This window comes from Ornithodoros turicata, chromosome 2, assembly GCF_037126465.1.
Source record: "Ornithodoros turicata isolate Travis chromosome 2, ASM3712646v1, whole genome shotgun sequence".
NCBI lineage: Eukaryota > Metazoa > Arthropoda > Arachnida > Ixodida > Argasidae > Ornithodoros > Ornithodoros turicata.
Window position 1 is genome coordinate 61,549,914 of NC_088202.1, and position 17,544 is coordinate 61,567,457.

At 43.3% G+C, this 17,544-nt stretch overlaps 1 protein-coding gene and 1 long non-coding RNA gene across 2 annotated transcripts; both read left to right on the forward strand.

Annotated features, from left to right (window-relative positions):
* Positions 1–76: 76 nt before the first annotated feature.
* LOC135383605 (uncharacterized) lies at positions 77–9,467 on the forward strand. Its single transcript, XM_064612999.1, has 7 exons — positions 77–380; positions 732–832; positions 1,135–1,336; positions 2,608–2,682; positions 6,586–6,959; positions 7,095–7,314; positions 9,314–9,467. The coding sequence occupies exons 1-7, from the start codon at positions 158–160 to the stop codon at positions 9,424–9,426; spliced, it is 1,308 nt and encodes a 435-aa protein (XP_064469069.1). The 5' UTR covers positions 77–157; the 3' UTR covers positions 9,427–9,467.
* Positions 9,468–12,280: 2,813 nt separating this feature from the next.
* On the forward strand, positions 12,281–16,218 carry LOC135383606 (uncharacterized). Its single transcript, XR_010419964.1, has 2 exons — positions 12,281–12,327; positions 12,393–16,218. It is a non-coding gene; the product is annotated as an uncharacterized LOC135383606 (long non-coding RNA).
* Positions 16,219–17,544: the final 1,326 nt, after the last annotated feature.

The following is a 17,544-nucleotide window of genomic DNA, read 5'->3' on the forward strand; positions in this document are numbered from 1 at the left end:
TTAAATGTATTTTTTTTTAGATAACTGATTTTCTGCGCAACGAAGCCAAGCCGAGCCCACGGCCAAGCCGGCCGAGCCGCCGAGAGCCGAGCCAAGTCGTCGTTTCGTATCGTGCGCGCGTCTGCGATCATTCTCGGTTTGCTGCACGCGGTTTTCAATGTGGGTTTGCGCTGCTCTATTGCAGCTAGTTGGGATGTATTTTGTGTATGTTAAGTTTCTTCTGGATGACGTGAAGAAGGTGACACTATCGACATATATAAAAGACTTCGAACCCCTAGATGTCAACGACTACAACGCAGATCATGTGTACAGTTGTTTCTGGGGTGGCGATGAGAAGACGCGCGGAGGATACTACGACGCGAAGATCTTGTACATGGCAGGTAAGTTTGCAACTCGTTTTCTCTTGAGGAACCATTCATTCATGTGTGAAAGTGGGCAGTTTCAAAGTTACCGCTGTCACCGGCAGCTATGTGATGAATAGACGCAAACGCGTTCCAGCCTTCATGGCGACGCTACAGCATTTTGCTTATGTTCTAATAATTCGACTGGACTGTCATAACGAGTGTACGTCATATTGAAGTTGCAACTTTATATCTGTTCGTCTCGATCTTTCCTGTGGTTCCGGGTTTAACCAATTTTAATAATCAGATTGCTTTCGTCCTTGCTAGTGCGTTTCGCGTTCAGCATGCATTTTTGTTAAACTACTTAACTTTTGTGAACTTTCTTCTCAGAATCAAAACAAGAAATGGACTGTTACTTAGATGCGGACAAGCGCAACAGGTCAACGAAGACTGTGCCGTCCAAGACAGGGAGGAAACCGAGAGAAAAAGAAGTAGAGTTTAATCAGATAATTTTCTATATTTAATGAGCATTCCTTGTTGCCCATTTCCTGTTGATTATGTGTGTGCCAAGTTCATGAACAACGGAAGCTAAGGTTTATTACTGCACATTTGCTACTGTTGTCTGATTAGCATCTTCCTGAAGTGGCAATGGTGTAAGGAAAGTAATAGCAGTGTACCACTTATCCATAAGCAAATCATTGTAATGTAGACATGACTACATGCGATTGATTGCATTTCAAGTGTTCGCCTGATGTCCTTGAGATATTTCATTTTTGTGTGTCGATGTTAATAGGTATCTGCAAAGAAAAGAAAAGAAGAAGCACGGAGGGTAGCAGAAAGTGACCTGCTCGTCGATTTAGAAGACCCTGAATCTTCGAAGGAGTACGTGGAAGAGTACCGTGATCAGCTGAAGGCATTGCGGCAGGAGAACCAAATTCTGAAGGATCTGAACTACAAGCTGCAGGAGGCGCTGTGCAGTAAACTCTTATCGGAGGGTACTACATTTGTCGTAGTCTTAAAGTGCTAGTGGAACAATGACAGAGAGCTTCGTAACATGGGATTGCAGGAATGTAGCATGTTGATGTGCATGCTTAGCAGACATAAATTAATACTTAAAATGTAATTTCTTCAAAAGGTTTAAAAATTGTTTCACAGCCCTTTTAACTGTATTGCCTAAGCTACTGAAACCATTCTCATATGCATAGATTCTTCTTTTTTTTTTTTTTGTATGTGTGTGTGAGTCCATTTATGTAGTACGGGCATTGTAGACAAAAAAGGTTGAAATTTTTTTTGTGTGTGTGTTACTGAAAGTGCATATTTCTGCACCGATGCTAACTTATTTTGTTGCATTTTATTAGCCGTTCCCTAAATTAAGTTGCAGTATGAGAGCTTTGGATAAATTAAAGTTGGGTTCTTCATTTTTAGGTTTTATGATTTTTCTAATTTGGGAGGGAAAAATCGGGTGCTATGATCTCTGTTTAATATGTCATCGGGTGAAACGAAAGGCATGTGAAACGAGCCTCTGGAGACAGGGACAAGAAATAGGAATCTTTACGTTTCCGCTCGGAACTGGGGCAGTGAATCACCGTGGTACTAAAACACCTGCCCAAGTCCCATAAACCATATTCTTTCACCCTTGGAAGAGGAAATTATAAAAGGAGTACAAATAGGTTCTCATGAATAGCTCTCTTTGCTGATATTATGATTCACTTTTCTGACAATTTACCTAGAACGACAAGTTGAAGGACCACAAGGATTTCAGGTAGATAATCGAGTTTTACCCAAATTCTTGCAAACATGACCTTGGTGAAAAATCGGGCTTCACCCGAAAATGAGGAACCCTGATTAAACTATAGTGCAGACGATACTTCAGTATTTAGTAACAGCATTTAATATTTTAGTATTAACATTTAGTAACATTTAGCATTTGCAAAGAGATATCATAGCGCACGATGCCCCCCTGCCCCGAATTTGAAAACTCAAAACCCAAAAACGAAGAGCAGTAATCATGCACCGAGGAACTGGGTACTTTTTATATTTTGTATTAGTGTGTTAGTTATGCACAGCCAAATGCACATTCTGCATTCATTTGTGGGATTCATAGTTTGAAATAGAGGTTGTTACTCTGCTTAAACTCTGAGTAGTTTCTTTTTTACAGCTGTGTACTTTGTAAGTCATACTAAGGTTTTAGATAGGTTGCCTTCTTTCTTTTCACTTGTATTTTTTTTTATCTTCATCATATCCATTACCTTGTGTATAAGTACAGGTGCTGGGCCAGGATTGAAGCAGGAGCCACGCGTTCTCCAAGGTGTTATTGCCATAGATGATGACGTTGAAACTAGTAAGTTCGAATTTTACTTTCAGCTGAATGCCATGAAGTACACATTGTCATGGTCAAGTGTTTAACAGTGCTAACACTGATGAAAACCCAATTTCCAATTGTTCACTGCATCCTTGTTTTTACTATCCAATGTGATCACTGTTACTCACATTGCAGTCGAGGCTAGCGGTCTTTTTGTATTAATGCAGCAGAAGAGAGTGCACAAGAACACTTGTATCATACATAGTGTTTCTTTTTATTCCGAATGGCTAATGGAGCAGCGTGAATTAGTTGTTCGCAGGGCACATCTGCCAGGTGTCATTTTGCTTCCAATATTAATGTAGTAGGTAATGAATAGTTTATGATAATTATCTATGTTTAATTATTTCTGTAAAAGGGCATATTGCATTTATGAAACTGAAGCCCATGATCCATTGAAATGCTGTAATTAAATAGTCATTGCTGCTCTCGCTAAGGATCAAATCAGTTTGCCCTCAAGGACAATTTTGGTTTGGAAATCGGATGAGGAGGAAACTGTATAAATGTGGCAGTTCTAAATTTCATTTTGTGAAGGAACTGAAGGCTTTCCGGTATTAGTGCATTTGTCCCCTGGCCATTCCATCCACCAAACAACCATTTCCCATTCTGAGGAGGGAAGGTATATGGATTGCTTCTTTTTTGTTCGAACAGTACATTCTTTCCCCATGGCTTTAAATTGAATACTACAGTGCATAATAGCCAAACTAAAATAAATTGATCAAGTGAAGACTGCAACATACAGGCAACCATGATAGAAAGTGCAGTCAACAGTACGTAGTCTTTTAGTCTTACTCTTAGGCTACGCTTTTACCACCTCATTGGGTCCAGATTGTTTTGAGCATTATCATAAGGGCCATTCCATGCCAAACTTCCCAAACATTGCGCTCGACCATCCCCGATTTCTTTCAAACAAATTGTGGTTGATTGTTCCTATGCAGCCAATGCACTCCCGGCATATTTTTGCCACAAAAGTTTCTTCGCGCCGTGGTGGTCTCTTGAAGATGGCGTTTGGCATGTAACCTACCTGGTGAAAATAATTCTAACAAAATAGCTTTTGTGATAATTCCAACCAAATCTCTTCTGAGTAAAGGCAAAGAAATGCCAATACTCATTTAAGGTTGATCTACACTTTTTATCGGGAGTTTATGCCCTGAGAAAACCGTAAAATTTTGGGAACACTTGGAATTTTTTAAGGAACTCTGCAATTCTTTTGTAGCTATTTAAACTGTTTAGCGCTACTGTGTAGGAGGCATAGAACATGTTTAAAATATTTTGAGACGTGCAGACTTGGATGAGTACGCAGAAAAAAATCATGAATTTCAGAAATATTGCTCTTTACCACATATTCAGCAGTCTATTGCACACTGAGGTGGTCCTGTTAAAAATGAGACATTTCATATGATAGTATGACCCTAGACCATTTATTTTACAAAGTTCTATTGAAACACTTTGTTTTAGCAGTGAAAAAAATTTTTGAACTTGACCACCCCCACACTCATCCGGCATTGGTCCGCAAGACTGCTCACCCCAAGACGCATCGCTGCCGCTGCTGCCAAATGGCACACGGGAGCTGCCCAAACCGATTTGTGATCTTCAGCGAAAACAAAAAAAAACGTAACAATTATTCTTCCAAGCTTCAGGTTCACGAGAACAGTCTATTGTAGCGACGCAGTTTAGTAGGAGCACCGGGCCTAGGGATGTACGTCGGTGGTAACGGGCAATTGAGAGGTATTGAATAACCATAATCTGTTCAAGCGATGACGCACACAGCACTTACTAACTCCGACTCTATGGCGCCAGGCAACAAAGGGTGTGTGTGGGGGATATGTTTAATGATGATAAGAAAAGGAAGGAAAAGGCTGCTCATGATGGAAGCTTGCTATTCCCAAAAGCGAAGGGAAACGAACAAAAATGAAGAAGAAACAGAGATACAGAAAGTTATGGAGAAACACAGCAAAAAAAAAAAACTTGTTCGTTAGTCGACAACAACAACATCTTCACTTTTTCGGCTACCACCAAAGGACACAATAACAGAAGGGAAGGCTTAAAACTGTCCAAGTGACGTCATTGAACGTAAGGATCCAGCTCAGGAGGATGGTGTCACCTCTGATCAAAGTGAGCCAGTGATGGGCAGTATTTAAATACATTGTAATTAAAGTAGTACTTAAAATATAAATACATGTATTTCTATTTTGTATTTAAATACAGACTTGAAAAATGTATTTATAATTATATTCAAATACCAATTTTGGAAATTTGTTTTTGTAAATACTTTATAGCTACTCCTAAATACGCAAGATACTGACTGATATCTCAACGTTACCCTACATTGGACCTCTTGATAAGAAGGGCAAAGCAGAGTTTGGAGAACCGCGCAGTTATGCAGCTGTGTGTTCACGAGCACGCACATGTGACAAACGGTTTTAGATGGCGAGTTTTTTTACTGTTGTTGCGGATAAAAGCCGGGACTACCCGACTACCTCGTCCTTCGTCACATTCAATACAAGGCTTTCTTCATCGGCACCTGTGGAGAGGTGTTCTCCTTTGCGAATTTGATTCTAAGGCTGAACAGATGATACCTAGAAGATGCAGTCATCCAGACACTTTTAATATTAAAATTGCCACGATGATCTAACAAATAAATGTTATTCTTTCTTGAGGATTTGTTGTTATGGTCACCACTACTTCTGTAATTCCAGATGACATCTTCCTCACAGTATTCATGGTGGTACTTATGGTGTTTAAATACTATTTGAAAATGTACTGCATAAAAATTATTTATGCAGAGTATTTAAAATACCTCTTTCAACTGAAGTATTTTCTATTTATATTTAAATAGTAAAAAAATTATTTATGCCCATCACTGAAATGAGCTAGATGTCATCGAAATACATCCCTGGCTCCAGTGCTCCTTGTGTACTGCGCCACCGCAAAAGGAGCAACCTGAAGCTTCAAAAGTTAATTTGTACATACAACATGTTTTTGCAGGCAACTCAAATCAGTTTGGGCCGCTCCCGTGTGCGTTTGGCAGCAGTGGCGGCGATGCGTTTTGGGGTGAAGCAGTCTTGCGGGGCAATGCCGGTTGAGTGTGGGGGTGGTCAAGTTAAAAAAATTTCGCTGCTAAAACAAAAAGTGTTTCGATGGAACCTTGCAAAATAAATGGTCTAGGGTCATACTATCAAATGCAATTTGTCTCATATTTTAAGCAGGACCACATCAGTGCACAATAGACTGCTGAATATGTGGTAAAAAGCAATATTTGTGAATTTTTCTCTGTACTCATCCAAGTCTGGGTGTCTCAAAATATTTTTAACATGTTCTATGCCTCCTATACAGCAGCGCTAAACAGTTTAAATAGCTACGAAAAAATACAGAGTTCCGTAAAAAAATTCCAAATGTTCCTGAAATTTTACTGTTTTCTCGGGGCACAGACATTCTATAAAAAGTGTAGATCAACGGGTATTGGCACAAAACTATTATGCTTTGCCTTTACTCAGAAGAGATTTGGTTGGAATTTGCACAAAAGGTATTTTGTTAGAATTTTTTTTCATCAGGTAGGTTACATGTCAAATCGCCATCTTCAAGAGACGACCACAGCGCGAAAAAAATTTTTGCGGCAAAAATAAGCCAGGAGTGCACTGGCTGCATGGGAACAATCAACCACAATTTATTTGAAAGAAATCAGGGATGGTCGAGCACAATGTCTGGGAAGTTTGACATGGAATGGCCCATAATCGTTTGTATTGACTCAGCTCCAAAGTTTGCCTGGTTAAAATCATGTGTTTCTGTTACCAACGAAAGCACATGTCGAATTTAGTTCGGAAGAAGGCAAATGGGAATTAACAGGCACAGACATGCATTTGATCATATTCATCTATATTCTAGGTACTTCCAGTCAATCCTCATCCTGGAAGACTTACACTGTGATGACTGCAACACCAGTAACCACTCCGGACGGGACACCTGGGACCTTGTGTGACTTGTTGGAGAACGTTGACAATGGCAACCGTGCCGTTACAACCCCACCCCCATTGTCGCCCCCGCCCCCATTGTCGCCCCTGCCCCCATTGTCGACCCCGCCCCCATTGTCGACCCCGCCCACACCGTCGACCCCGCCCACACCGTCGACCCTGCCCACACCATCGACCCTACTGTCAAGCAAGGACAGCACCCCATCGGCAGTAGATCACACACAGCAAGCAGGGGCTTCTCGTACTGGCACACTAGCACTTTCAGTTGGAGCAGAGGAAAATGGGCTGGTGAGCTTTTGGTTTGATGTTTTGACTATAACTAATGATGATGGTTCATATGCTGTTTTTTTGCCTGTGTTGTTTGGCCTCTTGTTTCAAGCTCCGGGTTCTTCAGATACATAACTACTGTATCTGCTCATCCAGGTCCATGCAGGCCACAACATTTGGCTGGACAAGACTGTCTGGGAGAAACTTATGTCTTCGTCAAAGGACTCGCTCTTTGTAAAGGACAGTGCTGTGGCCATTTGGTCGACCGAGCAATTAGCACGCCGCAGCGTGACTGGAAAGCTGTCCAACAGGCACACTGCAGAAGGCAAGACAGCACAGAGCCCCCTGACACCTCAGAAGCTGAAAGCCATTCACTGTGAGTACATAATCCTACTACGTTGATGTTGATGTGTTGTATGCACATTATGGTTACTAGTAGAAGACGTCAGTGTATCGGACGATTATCTGTCTTTCTGGGTGGCTACTGAGCGCGTGCTCTCCTCATAGCCAGTATTGGTGCAATTCCTTCAAGCATGATGCAGCGAATTATGCAGCATTCTGCCAAAGGCTAGAGATTTCAGACAACCATGCCACAAGATCTACTTCATCCCTAGACAGGAAAGGGTCTCAACGCTTGCCACCATGACACACTTACAGGAACAACCTCGGGGTATTTAGCTGTCCATTGTAATGTGTGGCTGCGTACCTGAATTTGGGAACACAACTGTCATAAGAAAGGCTACAAAGCAACTTACTAGTGAAGTAATTGCGACCTTCCAGATCGATAAGTTAAACAAGTTCAAAGAGGTGTGCGAAAGCCAACCTTCTATCAGTCTTTATAAAAAAAGAGGTTGAGTTCCCCCGTAGGCTGCCCGCTTGATATGATACAATATGAAAGTGGTTGCCTGTATTTCATGTGCAGTGGAACCAATTTTCTTCCTAAGGAGGAAAGACAGGGTAGGCCATTGTGGTTAAGTCAGTCCACATTGCTGGTCAGCACTTGTGCCCTATGCTTTCCCTCTTTGTCCTCTGTCTTTGCATGCTGTGTACAGTGCTGGACAAAAGTTTATGGAACGCGCGAGCGGCGTATTTTCTCTGGGCAGAGACACCCTCGCGGCGAGCGGAAGTGGGCGAGTCCAGGCGTTCAGAGGGATGAAAGAGTGTGCTTGTGGCGACCCACCGTGGTAGTAGTGGTAACTTTGCTTTTGAGTGTAACGAACGTCAAAATGGCTTCATTTTCGGTCTGCTGCACCGAGCGCGAGTGGAAGTCCCTCCGCTATCGGAGAGATAACAGGGCGCTAAGATGAATTGAGGTGACAACGGGCTGCAGTGCCTAGCTTTTTTTCTTTTTTTATGCCTCAGCGTAATGCAGCTGACATGGCCTGCGCAGAGCCCGGACTTAAACATCATCGAAAACGTCTGGGGCAGCCTGAAGAATAGGATGAGCAAGAGACAGACGCCTACAAGGATCAAGGACGCACTCTGGGAATTTATAGAAGCAGAGTGGTCCTTGCTACGTGAAGACGTGGACCTTGTCCGTCGGCTATACCCTTCCCTTCCTGTGCGTATGGCCCCAGTTATTGCTGCGAAAGGGGGCCGACAAAGTACTGAGACAGTATCGTCTCCCCCTGCCTCTTTTTTTGTGTGTGTGTTCAAGGGTATACGCTCTTTTCTTCTGTTTTTGTCTCATAAAAAAAAGAAAAAAGCTAGGCACTGCGAGCCCGTTGTCACCTCAATTCATCTTAGCGCACTGTTATCTCTCCGATAGCGGGGAGACTTCCTACCTGTGATAGCCACTCGCGCTCGGTGCAGTAGATCGAAAACGAAACCATTTTGGCGTTCGTTACACTCAAAAGCAAAGTTACCACTACTACCACGGTGGGTCGCCACAAGCACACTCTTCCATCCCTCTGAATGGGTGGACTCGCCGCTAGGGTGTCCCTGCCCAGAGAAAAAAAGCCACTCGCGCGTTCTGTAAACTTTTGTCCAGCACTGTACCAGTGGATATATCATACAAATGTGTCCAAATCCACGTGCTAGTTTATATATTCTTGCTAAAGAAGTTGGTGGCTTTATGTCATTGATTAGTAGTTTTGAGCACGAAAATCTACATGCCTTTGCATTTGCTGTGTAAAAGGTCTTATAAGCAATCGGCAATCACGTTATTGATTTTTGTCTTTCGCACTGCATTGGACTGCTTTTGTCGCATATGACTTGCCCCTTTATTGCAAATACCTCTTATGGGACGCAGCCACATTTTTCGTTTTTTGTGGTGAATAGTGATAAGCACAGTCCGGTATGGCATCCCGCGCTTGATGCTTACCCGTCACCTTTGAGGAAGTAAATTACATATCGTGTACCTTTCTTTCTTTCAGGTATGTTCGACTACTACGCGAGGATGAATGGTGCTGGCAATGAAGATATTAAGAAGAGGTCAAAGTCAATAAGGCGGTACTTGTCTGAAAAAATGTGCCAGCTCAGGAGGTGAGCAGAAAACTTCTGAACAAAATAAAATAAAAAGTGTGTTTCTAGTCACCATGTGTCAGTGGCATTGAAACAACTATCTCAATCACAAACATGAGACACTGCAGCATAATCACCCAGGCCACAAAATTTTAAAACACCAGAAAGGGCAGGCACCAGAATTCCTGGTGTGGAACACCAGGAATGCAGACACCAGAAAACACCAGAAATCCTGGTGTGCGACATCACAGAAAAAACACTAAGAACACCAGGAAATTCTGGTGTTAACATCAGGGAAGAAAACACTAGAAATGTCCCAAATCACAGCCACTAAAAACACTAGAATGATTCTGGTGTTTTTTTCGATAGGGGTTCCCCGTCTTGATGATGGCTGGATAATTATTGACGTGAGGAATAATATGAATTTATGTGGCTGTGAATAGACCTTGGGTTTTTACTCGTTGTGAGACACTAAAAATGTGTGAGTGTGCGTGCGCGTTTGTGCAGCTGGGACCCCACTTGACAAGTAAGTTCAATGTGTTTGACTTCAGTGATATTGCCGATATTGCCGTATATTATGCAGACTGTGATTTTTTTTTTAAATGAGGTTTATCGTATTTTCAATAGAGTAGACCGCGCTGCACATGATATATGCTTTCTCCAAGCAGCGTGCTTTATATTCTTATCGAATCGCTCACGCCTGTATAACAAATTCAGGAAGCAGATGTGAATGGGTGTGTTCCTCAGGTTGTGTGTTTGCCACACAAGCTTAATTTTTGCGAATATTGTATTATTCTGTTTAATAATTTTCTGGTGGTAGAAAATGTGTTTTGTCATGCTTGACACTTTGCTATTCGTGCAGAAGTGTGTGTAATTTCTTATTTTTCACTGTCGCTCGTTGTGTCTGTGTTGTGTGTGTGTCTGTGCAACTGTGACCCCACTTAACCAGTAAGTAATTGTGTATGCCTTTTCGTGTGACTCGAGTGATAAATTTATGTGGTATTGCATGAAATGTTGGTTTAAAAATAAGGGTTGTTGCACTTGCATAGCAGTGGCTTCTTATTGCAATTTTCGCCCGTAAAAAAAAACAAAAAAAAAACAGCGTATATCGTATTATGCTGCGCGAGTAGAAGTGATTTTCCCAATTCGATTTGTGTACCCTTGTCCTGTGCTTTCTTTACACAGGGACAACGCGACTGTGTATGTAGCATTATGCAATAATTATCTGATAGCAGAAATGGGTGCCTTTTTCTCCGTTTATTAGCATGTGCTTCGGTTTCTTTTTTTTTTTTTTGCAGTTATAGCTATTCAAGCAAAAGTACGTGTAATTTTTCATGGCTCTTTTTTTCTTTCACTGCTAAAGCAGAAGAAAATCACTTGGTAAAGCTGAATAGTGTTCTATCACGGAAAGTGGGTTTGTTTGTTTCTTGTTTGTTTGTTAGATTTTGTTGGGTGCTCGATGAAGTAAGCAGTGCTTAATCTTGCAGTTATGGGTATTTGAGCAGAAATGTTGGTGTCTGAGCCAGGAGTAGAAATTCCAATAAAGCACCTCTCCTTGTGCATTCCTGAGCTGCTGTGTGCGCGCGCGTGTGTGCTTTTTTCCTGGTTTGTGACGTCATCATGGCATGTTGGGGCTTGTTTAGCAGTGTTGCAATTTTACCCGTCGCTATTATCTTGTTGTTGTTATCTTGTGTTAGCCGCGTAGCGATGTCCGGTGACTCTGCTATTATTCCCGAGGTCTTAAGCCTTTTCCCTGCTCACCTAAGGAAATTTGTGTATCCCTGTCCTGTGCATTGTTTGCGGCAATGCGTCTGTGTATGTGGCACTATCAGATACCAGACATGAGTGCCTTTTTCTCCGTTTATTAGCATGTGCTTCGGTTTCTTTCTTTTTTTTTTTCAGTTATAGCTATTCAAACAAAAGTACGTGTAATTTTTCATGGCTCTTTTTTTTCTTTCACTGCTAAAGCAGAAGAAAATCACTTGGTAAAGCTGAATAGTGTTCAATCACGGAAAGTGGGTTTGTTTGTTTTTGTTTGTTTGTTTGATTTTGTTGGGTGCTCAATGAAGTAAGCAGTACTTAATCTTGCAGTTATGGGTATTTGAGCAGAAATGTTGGTGTCTGAGCCAGGAGTAGAAATTCCAATAAAGCACCTCTCCTTGTGCATTCCTGAGCTGCGCGTGTGTGCGCGCGTGCTTCTTTTTTCGTGGTTTGTGACGTCATCACGGCATGTTGGGGCTTGTTTAGCAGTGTTACGATTTTACCCGCCGCTAGTATCTTGTTGTTATCTTGTGTTAGCCGCGTAGCGTTGTGTGGTGACCTGAGGTCTTAAGCCTTTTCCCTCATCGCTTAAGTGAATTTGTGTACCCTTGTCCTGTGGTTTCTTTACGCAGGGACAATGCGACTGTATGTAGCATTATGCAATAATTATCTGATAGCAGTTGATGGTAGTTTGTTTAGCATGTGTTTAATTTTTGAAGTCATAGCCATTTTGCTATTTGAGCAGAAATGCTGGTATCTGAGGGCTTAATGCTGCGGGTAGAAATTCCTGTCTGAGATGAATCTGCATTTCACTGCAATTTGTTTCATTTAAGTAATATTATTGAAATTCCACAGCCACTGTGAATAAAAAGGGATGGCTGTGTGCCTGTTCATGGAAGCAACTTGCATATCGGAATGACATGTGATGAGAGCGAACTTTGCGCTCAGGTGCGGCAATGGTGTAGGCGGACGGAGCATTACGTGAAGCCAAGGGCAAGCTGCGACCTTGAACATGCAGAGCAAGTTTATTTTTAGGCTATGAGGACTCCTCGCGCTCGTGCATGTTGGGGCATGCAGCGAGGTCGCCGCTATATAAGTGGGGAGGATGTGTAAAGAAGCAGCAGTCTTCGCATCGCTTCGGGAGTGTGCGGAGCTCGCTTCAAAAGTAAGTATTTTTCATCCACGCTCTGTGGTGCACGTTTTCTTAGTGTTTCTTCTTTTTTTTTTCAGTGCCTAGATGCGTGTTCTGCTTTTTTGATCCTCATGATATCGGGGATGATGAGCCATTGGAAGAGAATTCACCATCTTCTCCAGACATTTCACCTGGCACATTGCATGCTCACGTTGAGCGATCACATCCCTATGTGGACATTTCCTTCCTGCCTTTCTTTCAAACTGATAGCGCATTTCGAGGTATCGTCAAAGGGTTTGTGCTATTGGCATCTGTTCACGATCAGGGAGTAGAGGACTTGCAACAATATTTAATGAACCACCTCCACAATATAATTGCTATTTTGCGAGCGCAAAGAATACCCTTTAGCTTTTGCATTTGTTCTGACGTTCTAATGATGAAAGAAAATCGAGGGGATGTAACCGCACACATAGCTCATTTTATGGCGCTTGCTCGCGAAGTCCACAGCGATGGAGCTATCGTAAATACTTTGATGGATGTGATTCAGGAGTCCACTGGGCGCGTTGAAAATTACCAGCGCGAGGGTAGTGGGTTTGTATCCACTGACGTCCAAAAAGTTCAAATGTGTATTTCCGCTGTGAAAACTAAAAAATTCGGGTGCAATGGGGTACTTCCCACAAATTTGGCTAAACGCAGAAACGTGTTAACGAATGTCCCTTTACCAGAGCGTAAGGAGGGCGAGTGTTTTAAATACAATACGCTCGCCCTCTTGCACCCGCAGGAAAGGAACCGATGGAAAAAATATGAAAATTATGCAACAGAGTACTGGCGGCCTAGTCACTTCCCTGTATCCTTCTCTGATCTTGACGAATTTGAAAACCAAAACAAGATTTCCGTCTACGTGTACGCGTACGTCGATCAGGGAGTACATGTGTCGCGACCCCCAAAACTAGAATGGGAAAAGAAAATTCACTTGTTGGAAGTAGATGAGCATTTTTTTGGAATTAAGTCCCTCGAACGCTTGTTGACAACAAGAAGTAACCATTTCGTATGCGAACGCTGTACACACTCTTTCGTGAAGGAAGAGAGCATGGCAAAACATCGACGCCTTTGCACGGATGTGAACGAAATCCTGTTGGAATTTTGCGAGCCGGGAAAAAATTTTGTAGAGTTTACTAAAATACAGTACATGCAGCAGTACAACTACGTCGTTGCGTTGGACACTGAGAGCGTTCTCGCACCCAGTGGTGTTGGCATGCAACGTCACATTACCTCTAGCTTTTGTGCCGTGCTCGTGCATACCCACGACTCAAAGGTGATGCGCATTAGAACACACCATGGGGAAGATGCGGCAAAGCAGTGTGTGAAGGCGCTCATGGAAATGCGTGATGAAATGATTGCCTTGAACGCCTGCCCCGCTGCAATGGTGCTGAGCGACGAACAACAAGCCAAGCACAGAGCTGCCACCCACTGTGCATACTGTAAACGGGAATTCGCGAAAGACCTACCTCGTGTCCGGCATCATGATCATTCGAAGCATTGTACTGCGGGTGAGACAAATTATATCGCGACACTGTGCAACCCCTGTAACGTCGCGTGCACTACCAGAGAAAAATTGCCGATCATGGTCCACAATTTGTCTTATGATTTGGCTGGACTGTTACGGGAATTTCACGTTCTCGGGTGGAAGCGACCTCCCTTCATCCACGCGACCTCCCTTCATTGTGGCCAGCTCCATGGAAAAAATCCGTTCGTTTGAAATTGGTACCTTCCTCTTCAGAGATACCATGCAGTACCTAAATTCATCACTTGGGGAGCTTGTGGAAACCGTCAAATCCATGGGGGGTGCAGAGGCGTTCCAATGCTTGAAGCAGGTATTTGGAGACGACTACAAAATTTTGCTTCGTAAGGGTGTGTTCCCTTACAGTTACCTTAGTTCTTTTGCAGTGTACGACGAGTTGAGTCTCCCAGAAAAATCCGCTTTTCGAAATGATCTAACTGGGGAAGATGTAAGCGACGAGGACTACCAGTACGCTGTGCATGTATTTGAGCATTTTGGGTGCTCGAGTTTACGGGATTATAACACTTTGTACCTGAAGACGGATGCCCTCTTACATGCAGACATAATGCAGCACTTCCGACGCCTGTGCTACAGCGCATGCGGATTGGAATTGCTTCATTGTGTTTCTCTGGCATCCTATTCGTGGCAATGCGCGTTAAATGATACGAATGCAAAATTGGAATTGATTACCGATGAGGAAATGTACAGAACCATCGAATCGGGCGTTAGAGGCGGGCTCTGTCAGGCGAGCAGGCGTCATTTGCGTGCCAATAACCCTCTGTGTAGAGGCTATGATCCTGATAAAGAGGAGGTGTACATATCATACATAGATTGCAACAATCTTTACGGATTTAGTATGATAAAGCACCTCCCTGTCGGTGATTTCGAATGGGTCGAGGATTTTAGCTCCGTGGATTTTATGCGTCACCCCACTGATTCAGACGTTGGCTACGTGTATGTATGTGACTTGGAGTATCCAAAATCTATCCACGCTCTAACGAGGTACTTCCCCCTGGCTCCCGAGAAGGCAGTCGTCCCAAAGGAATGGCTCTCGCCATTCCAGCGAGGGCTTCTCGAAGAATTAATGTATCAGCCTGCTAACAGCAAAAAGCTGTTGCTCACGTGCAAGGACAAGGTCGAGTATGTCGTTCATTACGCGTTGCTCGCACTCTATTGTAGATTGGGCATGAGGGTGACGAAAATTCACCGAATTCTAAAATTTCGTCAAGCACCATTCCTGCGTCCCTACATCGAGGACAATGTTGCCAGACGCGTTGCCTCGTGTACGACTTTCGAAAAAAACTTCTACAAACTCTCAAATAATGCAGTCTTTGGGAGAACACTTTTAAATAAATTTAACATGCGTGATATTCGAGTAGCCTTCGATGAGGAGACGGCGAGTCGCCTCGGGAGTCGGGCAGAATGCGTGCCGATGGAAATTTTGTCCCCAGATTGTGTCATGTACGAAATGCGCAAAAGAAAAGTGCGATGCGATTTCCCGCTCCAAATTGGGTTTACGATTTTGGAACTGAGTAAATTAACCATGTACTCATTCTACTACGAAACCCTCTTGAGCAAGCTCACTTGTCCGGTGATTACCTGTTACTTTGACACGGATTCTCTGATCCTCGGCCTATTCTGCAAGGACTACGAAGATCAGTTACGAGCGATCGCCGACGACCACTTAGATCTGTCTTCCTTCGATCGGGATCATCCACTGTACAGTGAAAAGAATCGTGGAAGGCTTGGAGCATTCAAAAGCGAAACTGGTAGTGTACCTATTGAGGAAGTAGTTTGTTTGAAAGCTAAAATGTACTCCATCAAATTAGCTGGAGGAAGGCCAATTGCAAGAGCTAAAGGGGTCAAAAAGAATATTGTACGCAAGCACCTCCTCCATGAGACGTACTGCAATACCTTGTTCAATCACACGAGCGTATCGAACGAACAAGTATCGATCGTTGGAAAGAAGCAGTGTATGTACACCATCAGAAATGTCAAAAGAAGTCTGATGGCATACGACGACAAGAGATACCTGTGCAATGACATCGACTCCTATCCTTATGGAAGCTATGAATATGATAAGTTTAAGTGGGTGATATAACTAGTGAAGCTCATAATGTTCTTTTTTGCTTCAGAAGATGTACAGGAAGAGAATTAATGCTTCTGTCACATGCTGTTCTCTCCTGCGGTTTGCCTCTGGGTCATGGACAGAGAGGGATGAGTGCCTGGGTGATCCACATAGTACCTATGTGAAGAACACTATGGATGTTAGCGGAGATATACAGCGTACATGGATGTGTCCCCAGGGAGAACTACAATATCTCCGAGACTGCCATGATGTACTCAATAAACATTGAAAACTATTTACCATGTTTTTGTGTGCCAACGATTGCTGAGAGTCGACGCAGGCTAAAAAAGAATGCCGCCCCGGACCAATAAGCAATTTGGAGGGAATTGTGAGCTGGCCTAGAAATGAATGGGATTGACCCACGAGCGGTTGTCTATGTTGCAGCTGGAATTATGAAGCAATATGCAGTTGAAAGCGTGTGACCGAGTAACTAGAGAGTGGAAATGACAAATGAGTCTATCGAGCATGTATGACAGGAAGCCAACAAGCCAATCACTAGGTTTTAGAAATGGATGGAAGTGACCACCCCCGGACCAATAGACAGGTGAGCGATTTTGGAAGCCTATGAGCCGACTTAGAATTGAATAGAATAGATCAATTTGGTGTCTACGAGCGAGTGAACAAATGCGGCAATGAAGGGTAGCCAATCTCATAGAAATTGGATGGATGAAGGGGTGGAGCTGTGACCAACCAACCAGAGGACTTAGAAGTGGCTTGACCTGGATTAGAATTAGCTGGTGGATTAGAAAAAAAGAGCAATTTGGAAGCCTATGAGCCAACTTAGAATTGAATAGAATAGATAATTTTGGTGTCTATGAGCGAATGAACAAATGCGGCAATGAAGGGTAGCCAATCTCATAGAAATTGGATGGATCACCATGAAGTGGTGGAGCCTGGATTAGACCTGGCTTCACCTGGATTAGAAATGGGTGGTGGATTAGAAATTCCTAGAACTGGATTAGAAAAAAGTGGCTGTTGTACGTAACGGCTCTATACTACTAACACCCTGTATAAGCAATACTTGTTTTGAAAGTCCTTGGCACGCATGCGTATATCTCATACCATGCCTTTCCGTGACACCATATGCAATTTTTCAGCATACCATTGCACATCTGAGCGCCGTGAGGAAGATTATCTGGCAAAGTGAAGTCCTCCTTTTCTGCATTGCTCTTCCCAAGCACACCAGTCTCGGTCCCAGACTGGACACTTATAGGCTATCTCGGATTCCCAATGTTGGGCCAATTTTACAATTGCAACCCTGCCCAGGCAAACAAACAACAACAACTTTATATCGGGATGATGGGAGGGGAGCTTCATCGCCGTAGGCGATACTCTACCCCATTGCTGGAGGTGATACGGGGAATGACATAATCAGCCCCTTCACAATTACGATCGAAGTCCTCTGATGTCCGAAACGTGAGGGGAGCCTTGAGGGCAGAGCGTTGGTGTGCTGGATGTGGCCAGGGACCAAGCTATCTTGTGGGAGAGGGGCGGGAGTGTAGCTGGTTGAGGGATGCGGAGCGTACGGTTCGGGAAGGTTGGTAGTGTGGGCAATGGAGAA

Coding starts and splice junctions, on each gene's coding strand:
- LOC135383605 (XM_064612999.1), top strand. CDS start 158: ATGTGGGTTTGCGCTGCTCTATTGCAGCTAGTTGGGATGTATTTTGTG. Junction 833..1,134: donor GGAAACCGAGAGAAAAAGAA/GTAGAGTTTAAT, acceptor CGATGTTAATAG/GTATCTGCAAAGAAAAGAAA. Junction 6,960..7,094: donor GAGCAGAGGAAAATGGGCTG/GTGAGCTTTTGG, acceptor CTGCTCATCCAG/GTCCATGCAGGCCACAACAT.